The 12,694-nt window shown below is 30.6% G+C and overlaps 1 protein-coding gene across 1 annotated transcript; it reads right to left on the bottom strand.

Annotated features, from left to right (window-relative positions):
• Window positions 1–1,910: 1,910 nt before the first annotated feature.
• On the bottom strand, window positions 1,911–3,105 carry LOC112697735 (uncharacterized). The gene has a single exon (XM_025751045.2). The coding sequence runs from the start codon at window positions 2,615–2,617 to the stop codon at window positions 2,123–2,125; it is 495 nt and encodes a 164-aa protein (XP_025606830.1). The 5' UTR covers window positions 2,618–3,105; the 3' UTR covers window positions 1,911–2,122.
• Window positions 3,106–12,694: the final 9,589 nt, after the last annotated feature.

Below are 12,694 nucleotides of genomic sequence, written 5' to 3'. Positions count from 1 at the left end.
TACGTCACCTACCCTTTACCCTAATTGGCGCATTTGTACGGATACTAACTTGGGTGTCAGAGTCCTTTGCAGGTAGCTACCTCCACACCAAATTGCAACTCAGCGGGACCTCGCTCTCCAATGTCATCCTCTTCACGATTGAAATAAAATATACGGACATTATTATTTGATTAATTAATTAAATATCTATTAAAAATAAAATCTATAAATAATATCATTTTAGAAGAATAGAGGATGTAACTAATAATCAAAAAATCTAATTTATTCTCTTATTATTTTTCTAATACTTAAATGAGTAAAAGTTTAAATATATATACATATTTTAAAGCATTATTATAAAGATAAAAGATACAAAACTTTTTTTATTTAACAATTAGTAGATTAGTTAGAAAGATGAGTTAGAAGTTTTAATAATTTTTATATAAATTAAATAATAAAAAATAGAATTAAAAATGCTACTAAAAAAACGTACAAATTAAATAAATATTTTTTGTATATCATATAGGTACATACGTTAGTTAACTGCTAAATCAATAACTAAATCAATATAATTATGTCTTTGCATACATTTATATGAATCAATTCACATTTTTTAACTAAATAATTTAGTTATTAGAATAATTAATTTTGTTATAATAGAATAATCAAATTTATAATAAATAAATAATACAAATTTGTTAAACATATATTTTTATATACAGTAGCTAATTAATAAATAATGATTTATTTTTTATGTATATATAGTAAGCTAGTTATTTTATATCTAATCTAATTATGAATAAATAGACTTGTGTTTGTCCATTTTTTAATTCGGATGTATCTCTCATTTTTTCAAAGGCTTATCCTCGTTAAGTTTTTGAGATAGACCGAGTAACAGAGAATTTACCAGATATAACTGCAGCAAGCTAACCAAGAAATTAAAAGTAACGCACAATTATTTTACCGACTTATTTAAATGATGTGGAATTGGATAGTTTTATTAAATTATAAATATTAGTTAACTAATAATTAATTATGAAGACATTCAGCCAATGAGTAATATCTCATCTGGCATAGATTTTTTATACTTAATTAAGAAGTTGCATGTTTGAATCTCTTATCTTTTCAAATTTTAATCAATAAGTTATAGTTCAAATGGCATAGACTCTCCATACTCAATTAAGAAGTTGTGAGTTTGAATCTCTTATCTTTCCAAATTTTTTGCCAATGAGTTATAATTCTATCAAAAAAAATTATGAAGATATTCACAGTGGTAGTAAACTGTAAAATCAGTGATTTACTTGAAACGTTGAAAGTAGCGCAAATAATGAGTCATAATCCTAATCTATTTCTTTGGGATAATAGAATAGACATTAGAATAATATCTTCATAGTCATAGTCATCAATTACACACGTCAATTATTAATTATTATTTATTAATCAACATAAATAAAATATTGAAGTTTCAAATCAAACCACAAAATGGTTCCAATGGAGATAAACTGCTTCCAAACTATTAGTTGAAAAATAAACCTTTGTCTGCTCTGTTTGATTCTAGATTTCTAGTTCACACATACGCACTCCAGATCTATTATTGTTTCTTTTTTTTCTTTTTTCTTTTTTCTAAATGATAAAATTAAAAGGCAATTAATAATTTTTTATCTGAGATTAATATACTATTTCTGTTTTTCAGATTGATGAGTAATGTCTTCTTAACTTACCCAGCATCTTCTTTAGATCATAATAAATTCAGACAATTAACTTTTTAACTTAATATTTTTTTGAAGGATGAAAGTTTAAGATGGTAATCTAATCTCACTCTCCAAAAAGCATAAAAAAAACCACCCAAAAAAGAAAATTTTTCTAATGAACAATTCTGATCAATATAATGATCAAAACACCACCAAAAGAAAAAAAGAGAGAATGAAAAATTTTGCAAATTGTCCAATCAAAACATGAGAAAGAAACAGATACAATCAAATAAAGAATACAAAATCTCTACACAAATTCTCTCTTCATCTCAATTTTCCTAACTCACTACATCATTTAATTTCCCCATGTCTGAACCTCATCTTCAAATCATGGCATAAAAAAAGGAAAGAGAGAGAAAAAGAAAGAGGGTAATTGTTGATTTCATAAGTTTTCAGAAAGCAACAACATTATGAGTCTTAGACACAGCATAACTCTTACTTCTTGGATACAATTCAGGCACACCAAAACCGCCACCAACACCACCGCCACCAACACTACCTTCTGCATAATCATTCTCCTCATCAATTCTAGCCATACCAACACTGCTAGATTTTGGTAACCCTTTTGAATTATGATGAACATGCTGATGCTGCTGTTTTAGGACATAATCCACGTCAATTCTATTAGCCAAAGTTCTAGCAGAAGCAGCCCTCATGAGCTCAGCAAAATCCTCATCATTAACTTCAGATCTTCTTGATGTTGCAGCACTATGGCTTCTAGACAAAGCTGAGAATCTGTTTGCAGCATCCATGGGGTTACTATAGTTCATGCTGTCCCCACATTTTATTATGCTCCTCACATACATGTCCCTTGCTTTTCCAAGTGCCCTAATTGGCGACACCATGATCCTAACAAAAATGTTCTGACTCTGTCCCTTGCCTTTCATGACGACGATCTTCAAGATTCAAAATTCGATCAAAAGGGTGTCTGAAAGTCGAAATCTTTTTGTCAATTGGTAACTTTAATCGCTCAAAGATAAGATGAACAATTCAATGGCTATAATGAGCCAAAGTGTGTGCCTTTTGGTTTATATAGAAAAATAGAGAATTTTTTGGAATAAAGAAAGATAAGATTTTGTTCAGAAAAGAATAGAAAAGATAAGATTAATATTAAGAGAGAGAGAGAGTTGATTCTTGGGCAGAAATTTTAGGGAGAGATTTTACTTTTGTAGGGGGGTATGGAAATAAAAGTAGGAAACCATGTGAGCACCTTGGTGTAGATATGGACTTTTTCAATTTTTTCCTGATAGCACACCGGATTCGGAATTTAAAACTATTCAAGATAAGATCAAAAACGTGTTCGTATTTTAATAATTAAATTATTTTGGTATGAATTCATGGTGTGGTTTTTCTGGTACAAGTAGTCAAAAATTGAATAGAAGCTAAAGGTTGTAAGTTCTTTGTACTTATGAGTAGTTACATGGCACAGGATTCGGTGGTCCAGGAACCTTTGGACCACTTAGTGGTCCAAGTAGAAAACATGTTTTTAGAGTTTTTTTATCAATTGCTACGTAGTCCTTGAACTAATTTTAATTACAAATCAACCCCATATATTTTATTTAATTATAAAAATAGTTTTTTATTTTATAAATTATTATTTTATCAATTATCTATTATATTTATTAACAATCAAATACAAAAATAACAACCAATTATATCCTCCATTCATCCTAATAATTCCAATTGATTAAATAATTAACTTTGATCTCGTTACGTTCGTCCATGGCTTCCAAATCGTGTTTCCTTGAAATTCAATCGATTGGTTTTTTAAAATAATCGATTGAATGATAACTCAATCGATTGGTTTACACTATATCACAAAACAATCGATTGAAAGTTGTAAGGTAGAATGGTAAAAAGCTTATACCAATCGATTGTTTATACTTTCCAATCGAATGAATGCCTCAAAACAATCGATTGTTGTTGTTACTCAATCGATTGAATTCACGAAAACAATATGGATTTGCCAAATACAATCGATTGGAAAGTGATGACATTGAAGTTTTAGCCAAATTCAATCGATTGGTAATGTAATCCAATCGATTGGAAGGTGATAAAGTTGAATGTTTTGCCAATTTCAATCGATTGGTAATGGTACCCAATCGATTGAAATGAAACTGTACACTGAAAATTTATAAATTCACCTTTGCTTCGCATGCTGCAACTAATGCATGTTACATACAAGAAACTAAAAAGTACATAAAATAAAAATAGACAATTAATTACATGATTGTTCTATTTTAAATTTAATCTGTTTGTCCTCTAGTTTTGCGCCACTGAAATAAAATCAAGAAAATAATCCATGTTTAAATCAAACGCAGGACCAAGATGCTCAACATCCATAATGCCTAATGAAATAAATTATAATGCATGGATCACAATAAAGTTTTTATTAAATAATTTATATGGTATGAACTTGTATGACTACTTTATTTGGACTATTGCTATTTTATTGTGATCCATGCATTATAATTTATTTCATTAGGCATTATGGATGTTGAGCATCTTGGTCCTGCGTTTGATTTAAACATGAATTATTTTCTTGATTTTATTTCAGTGGCGCAAAACCAGAGGACAAACAGATTAAATTTAAAATAAAACAATTATGTAATTAATTGTCTGTTTTTATTTTATGTGCTTTTTAGTTTCTTGTATGTAACATGCATTAGTTGCAGCATGCGAAGCAAAGGTGAATTTATAAATTTTCAGTGTACAGTTTCATTTCAATCGATTGGGTACCATTACCAATCGATTGAAATTGGCAAAAGATTCAACTTCATCACCTTCCAATCGATTGGATTACATTACCAATCGATTGAATTTGGCTAAAACTTCAATGTCATCACTTTTCAATCGATTGTATTTGGCAAATCCATGTTGTTTTCGTGAATTCAATCGATTGAGTAACAACAACAATCGATTGTTTTGAGGCATTCATTCGATTGGAAAGTATAAACAATTGATTGGTATAAGCTTTTTACCATTCTACCTTACAACTTTCAATCGATTATTTTGTGATATAGTGTAAACCAATCGATTGAGTTATCATTCAATCGATTGTTTTGTGATATAGTGTAAACCAATCGATTGAGTTATCATTCAATCGATTGTTTTGAAAAACCAATCGATTGAATTTCAAGGAAACACGATTTGGAAGCCATGGACGAACGTAACGAGATCAAAGTTAATTATTTAATCAATTGGAATTATTAGGATGAATGGAGGATATAATTGGTTGTTATTTTTGTATTTGATTATTAATAAATATAATAGATAATTGATAAAATAATAATTTATAAAATAAAAAACTATTTTTATAATTAAATAAAATATATGGGGTTGATTTGTAATTAAAATTAGTTCAATGACTACGTAGCAATTGATAAAAAAACTCTAAAAACATGTTTCCTACTTGGACCACTAAGTGGTCCAAAAGTTCCTGGACCACCGAATCCTGTGCCTAGTTACATGGCTTACAATAGTAGACTACATTTTTGGGTATTATCTGTTCAACTTTTTGTTTATAATAATGAATATAGTCAGAGGAATTATATTTATATTAGTTATTAATTAATTATATTCATAAGATGGAAGCAATAAATGGTTATAGTGAAGAATTCTAGGTTAGGCGCGTTATTAGACTATAGTAATCTAATTAGTATAAAAATACGAAAACATGTTTTGTTACAATTTTTTTTTCTTTTATGAAAAAAATTAATCAGTATTCAATATTGGGGCCTAAATTCATTATTTCTTCTCCTTTGCTTTTCTTCCAAAGTACTATTTTAAGTATTAATAATAACCCTACCTTACCGGAATTAAAATTAATCGCTTTTCAAAGTTTATAAGATAAGATTTTTTCTTTCAAAGTTTATAAGATAATTTTTTTTTTGACATAAGATAAGATATTTTGATTAGACTTATTGTTTCAAACTTTCAATCAACGACAGTAATCAATGTCAAATGTCATGCCGAGATGCCTACCACTATGAATGAAAAAAAATTAAAAGACGAAAAAGGCATATATATCATTAAAAAGAAAATCCTCCATCATAATTAATGTCAGAAATTATTTTATATATAGAAAAAATAATAGTATTTTTTTTTCAAATATTAGTGTTTGGAGTGTTTTTTAGAATTGTGAAGCTCTTAGAAATGGCTAACACGTAAGTTCTGTGTTGCTCAACACACAGCTTCTGTGCTGACGTATCGATTATGCAAGAGGCAACTATACATACTCAACTCAACCTTGCTTCATACAAGAGACAACTATACATACTCAGCTCATCAAGTGAAAGTATCTTCATCCAAGCGGCAAGTAGACCACGTGTCTCCATCCAAGCAACACGTAGGCTGCAAGTTAACCACGCTACGCCATGTGTCGGCCATCCAGGCAACACGCAGGCTGCATGTTAATGCGCTCCACCATGTGTCCATCTATGCACACGAGTTGTGTGTTGGTCTTGCTTCGCCATTTGTCAAGCATGCAGCAGCACGCAGGCTGCATGTTACCCCGTGTCTGTATGCAGGAGGCAGGCCTCCTCCGAAAACAAGCGTCATTAATGATCAGAGGTTGGGGTTTGACAGTGCTCGTATATAATAAAGATGGTGAGACTGGGGTTGATTGCTTATTGTATTGTTGAGAGGTAGTAGGATTGGAGGTTCGTTGTCTTCCATTGTTGAGGGTGATGATTAGACTGGGATTTTCACTTATTGAGGCTTAGGATTTTGAATTAGTTTTAAAGTTGAGAATGAGACTAGAATATTAAATATGATACGTAATTATACATCTCCTGAAAATTATGTGATCAATTATTTGGGACATCTTAATTATGTAAGTTTATTATTTTTGTTTAATTTATTAGCATTTACTTTATTAATATTAATTTAGTAATTTGTTATTATTTATTTGGATATTATTATTCTAGGTATAATATTAAATATTAATATAAATTATAATTAATGTTATTTTTTAAATTAATATATATATTTTATTATTTATTAGAATATAGTATTTTATATTTTTAATAATTATTGAAATTAATGAATATTATTCTTTTTTTCTCTTTATTAGAATATGATACTTTTGTTAATAGGACATATTCTTTTAAAAGTTTCTGGTATAATATTGTAGTTATTGTATGTTATGCTATGTAAATTTTGATGATTAAATTAAAAAAATAATAAAAATATTTATACATAAAATTTCAAATTTAATGTGATTTTTTTAAAAGAAATTCGAATTTCTTATGAATAATAAAAAATTCGAAATCAAATTTTTGTAATTATTATTTATTTTATTTTCTGTTAAAAGAAGTTATCAATTTATTTATATTGCTATTTATTAAATTAATTTCTTTTGTGGTTGAACTTTACCAGGCTAATAGGAACCTTTTGCCTCGTAAGCTTGACCAACCAAATACGTGGCATTTGTATTCTGGAGGTTGAGCAAGCTTTATGGACCATCGGATTCTACTGCAATTATGACCCTGATTTTCGCAAAGACGACATACCTGGAGACCATGTATTTTCTGTGAATCCATTTCATTTAGATAGTAAGTCGATTTGGGACGACTTTTTGACTTTTTTCGCAAGGCCAGATTCGCGACCATCGTCGCTCCCGTGTAATCAGGCCATGTTTCTGTGTCGCCCAACGGGACAAACTCCACTCGACCTTTCGAATCTCTGACATCTTGTATACATCGCTGACATATACCTGCCAATCCAGTCATTGGTTAGCACAGCACACAATAACATGGCGACATGGAAGTTGCTCCACCTGAAAATGCTCACAGTCGCACCTCCGTCGCGCAAGATCAACAACTAATAACACTTTTTCACTAGGCATTTTGCGCACCTCAAACACCTCATTTCTTCTATCAAACCGGTTCACAACAATGTTACCTGCGCGCTGCATGTTTGCCTCTATTCGCTGAGTGGCAAACTGAAAGAAAGTAAATCCAGCACGCTTGCGCTGATAAGCCTCAGTACTCTTCCGCATAAACAACTCGTTCAACCGATAATATGTTGCTCGAACTTGCGCTAATACAGGAAGATTTCGAGCACCCTTCAACACCGAATTAATGCACTCGACAAGGTCCATCGTCATGTGACCCCATCGATGTCCCTCGTCAAATGTCGACACCCCCTGGGGATGATCGATGTTATCGCACCAACGAAAATATGCCTCGCCTCGTTCTTGCAACCTCCTGTAGTTGGTGTCGTAGTCTTCCATTGTCCTTGAATATCCAATGTTGTCCACAAGCTTTTGCAAGTACGAAACCTTGAATTTCCTCAAGAAGTTGCTGCCAATGTGTCGAATACAAAACATCCATCATGCTCTCGGAGGTTTCCAATCACCTATGCTACGATTTATTGCGGCCTGAATTGACTCATAACAATCGGAGATTATCCCCACGCCGTCTTTTTTTACAACATGTATTCTTAAATTACTGAGAAAAAGTTTCACGCATCAGCAGTCTCACCCTCTACAATGGTAAAAGCAATCGGTATAATTTTTTGATTCCCATCTTGCGCAACTGCAACCAAAAGGCAACCTTAGCTTTATATTTTTCGTATAGGTGGGTCCTGTCAACCTGAACCAGCGGCTTGCAATATTTGAAATCTCTTATACATGGATTGAAACTCCATAATACCTAGTTAAGTATTCTAACACTGTCCACTTATTGACTCCCGTTATACAGGAGTCATATTTCTATTTGGACTTGTGAACCAGGAATCTTCTGAACCATCGCCAAGAACCACAACGACAAAGCCTGGTAAGATTCTTCCCATCCACCGAAAACCTTGGCTATCGACTTCTACTTTGCCAGCTAAGCTTTTCGATAACTAATAGTGTAGTAGAATCTTGCCTAGACCTCCGCAATTATAGATTTGACATTTATGGATGGGTCGGATTCAACCAATGGCTTCATAGCCTCAGCAATCATGTCCGAGTCTAACTTGGAGTGATCCTGTGAGATTGTTCCCATGGAACACGTGTGCCTTCCGTTGTATTTCCGAATCTCCCAACAAGCTTTCTTCTGTATCAAGCTGGCTTGGATAAGACAATCGCACCCACGTCCGTAAGTCTTGCACTTTGCATCGAACGTCTGTGGCTCGGATTCATAAACAACGTAATCGACTCCTGTGGAGATAGTGAAACTCTGAATTGCCGCAATGACTGATTTTTTTAACCATATTCCTTTCCGATCCTAAATTCTCCAGCCTCAGGATCAGCAACATTTATATGAAAACAAATTTGTCATTCATTGATCCGCTAAAACAAAATCAAGTAAACATACTACCCACTGCTCACGTACCTATATTTGCATATTCGAGAAATTCCGGTACATGCATGGCGTCAAAATCCAAGCTACACATAAAGGGTGGAACATCCATTGATTGACTAACTGTGGCTGGAACTATTAAAGTTTTCGCCACTGCCTCACCTCCCCCATCGCCGTCCTCGTCCTCATCACTAGCTTCATACGTAGCTTTGAACTCCTCATCGCTATCATCGTTCATTTCGAAGTACACCTCAACTCTATCATCTTACACATCTGGGTCATGTTGAACCTCATCTGCAATAGTATGCTCAAACTCAATGTACAACTCAATCCTTGGGTGTTGCACTTGAGTTTACTGGTGAATACGAAATATCCGTTGAATACTTGTTTCGTCGATTATTGGCATAACTTCAAACTGTATCAGGAAGCCAAAAACGACAGCCGGACTTCTGTAGAGAATGTTTGCCACCCTCTTTACAATATCGCCTCTATGCTTTGACGCAGCCCGTACTGTAGTTCTGCGAACGTTATAGTGTACGGAACGACAAACGAAAACATATTCTCACACTCAAAACTCACACCCTCATACGTATTTCGTACGACTTCACCGTTGTGGTAAACCACTATATTTGCAGTATCTTCCATCGTATCGACCCTAGAGAAAAACACTTCTCTCAGAATGAAGCAAAATGGTTACGAACTTTGTTTTTTATAGGCAAAAAACTCACTTTGCAAGCTACATGTTGCTAAACCATCCAACCAACGTCCACCACGTAGGAATCACACGTCATGCGTGTTGATGGATGAGCGTTACGTGTCAACACAGAACCTACATGTTGCTTCAAATTTGGACACATGTCCTACACGTGGACTGCATGCTGAGTCAACACGTTATTTACGTGTTGTACCTACGCTTCTGCAACGTTCACCTGTTTATATATACACCAAAAACGTTATTTCCAAAATAAAGCACATATCTTTACACCATATTTAAATTCTTTGACCAGTTAATGTTAGGGAGAAAAACAGAAGTTGAAGCACAAACAGACGATAGGCTTAGATTAGAAATTTTAATATTGGTTTTCTTATATCATTATGTTTTTTGTAGAATGAAAATTAAGAGAATAAATTGATAAAGTTTGTATATAGAATTGAAAAGAAATCATTTTTGCAAACATTTGGAACGCGTGCATTTTAAAATTCTATTACAAATAGTATATTTAAAATTTTGGAGTGCAATTTTTTTGTAATAAAAAATAAAAAAAATTAGCTAAAAGTTAATTACTTCCCTTTTCTAAGAAAAAATTTGAGGTATGGATGTAACACCTTAAAAAATCAAAATCCAAGACATATTATTTTGAGATATATTACTAATATTGATAAGATAAAAAAAGAATCTAAAGTATTTAATGGGAAATCTATTAAGTTGCTTTACGAATTTCGTAACCATATGACTCAAGACTCATACATAAATTTTTCACACTGTTTCATCTCATTCAGGTTCACAATCTCATAAGAAAAAAGGAAAAAAAAAACATTAGCAATTCTTTTTCTGGAGATATCCCAATATTATCGAATTAATTAATATTTCTAATTCTAAGAGGATCTCGTGTGATCATTACTTTATTTCTTCGCATCCAACACTGGTCCTATACCATAAATACTTATTTTTTTAATCAGTTAGTTTCCCCATCTATTTTTATTTTTTACTATTTGACTAGAAAATTATGGATCTTAGTCCTTTTTAATAGAAATGATTATATTTTGGAAAAATAAATTTTATCTATATACATTTTTTAATGATATAAAAAAAATTGTGTATTACTTTTTTATTAATTATTTTTAATGTAAAAATAAAAATATAAAAGATATGTATATAACTTTTTTTATTTATAGCTTTTGTAGTTAAAGGTACTTTTCTCGTAATAAATATTATTCTATGGTGACGTGTGATTTGCAAATTATGAAGTGTGAACCATCAATGATCAATCTGGAGGCGCCACTTGTATGTTGTATCTGTAGTCAGAACTCAGAAGGGATTATTGGAAATATTAATTTGTTCTATTAATTATCGTTCGATAATCAATTTGATTATTAACTTTTAGGGAACTACTAATCTACTATTGTAAACGGTTATATTTCTCACGTTTCTTTTCAATATGTCCTTTAACATTGAATTTTTCACTATATAAACTATGTTTAGTAAATTAATTTGCATAAACTATTAAAAAGGAAATCGATACTTCATTGCCTCATTTTATTTTAATGTATAATTTTTTCATAGAACAAATAAGTATTAATTATTAGAACACCCAATTGTTAATATTTAATTTGTCTAAAATTTGATATACATAAAAATAAGACAATATTACATTTTTAATTCAATTAAATTAATGAAGTTCAATGCTTATTTCTTGTTTTTGAAAAATAAAATCCTTTATAAAAGATAATTATAACACGTGTAACAAAAAAACAGACGCTAATAATTTGTCATCGCGTATAAAAATACTCAGTGTAATTATGTATCTTTTAAAAATTATCCATCATTCAATCTTTAGAAAAGAAAAAAACTAAAAAACAAATAACCTCCTATAAAAAATAAATAATTTTCAAAAAAAAAATGGATATTTAAATTAATTAAATAATATTATTTAAATTAAAAGATTGACTAAAAACTAAAAATTTAAAAGATTAGTAGCATTTTTTAAAAACATTCAGTTGACATCTTATAAAAAAATTCATTATAATCATATAGACAAATTTGATTATTTATTTATTATATATTGATTATTCTATTATGATAAATGTAATTATTTTAGTAGCTAATTATTTAATTAAAAATTATATAAATTAGTATCTATAAATATACACAAATATACAATAATTAATTTAATAATTTATTTTTAATATATAAATAGTATTTTTACTAACAAAACCTACCCAAACCCAATCCCCTTACGATAGAACCATTAGGAGGAAGAGTCCCAATAAACCCTCGGAGGAACAAATAAGTCTTCACTCTTTAGTTATTTATGTTATTTTATGAATGAAAATATTTTATTAAACTATTATTGAAAAATCTTATAAATATAAATATTTAATTAAATAATGATATAATAGTTGTTAATACTATAAATACATAATACATAAACCCTGAATTTCAATTATTGGTAACATTTTGCAATGTTCTAGTTACTTAACAAATAAATAACATCACGGCTTTGAGTGAAGAAAGTTAAACGAAGGTCTTCTTAACCTTCTAGAAGAAATCAAAGCATTAATTTCCCATGGTGGCAACTCATGATAGTAACATTTTGTTTTGTTATTAATATTAAAATTCTATTAGTTTGAATTGTTATTGACCTATTTTGTCATCACGTTTCAACCAACAACTAAAGTCACCTACTGAAAATCCTGATTATTATATACTCATCAATCTAGAACAATTCAGCTCAATTTGTTATACTGTCATATTCCATAATAAAATTCATGTCATAATTATTTGCATATATATGCACCCCCTTAAAACACTTATTGAGGGTTAAATTAACAGCATACTAGATTCTGAATAAATATAGGTGTTAGGAATGTATATGGGTCGGGTCATATTGGATTTGGTTTAATTTAGATTTGATCTGAAATATAAATCAAGTTTAATTTTTAGACTCTAACTCA

The sequence above is a fragment of the Arachis hypogaea genome, chromosome 16 (genome assembly GCF_003086295.3).
Source record: "Arachis hypogaea cultivar Tifrunner chromosome 16, arahy.Tifrunner.gnm2.J5K5, whole genome shotgun sequence".
Lineage (NCBI taxonomy): Eukaryota > Viridiplantae > Streptophyta > Magnoliopsida > Fabales > Fabaceae > Arachis > Arachis hypogaea.
This window is presented reverse-complemented; position numbering and strand designations above follow the sequence as displayed.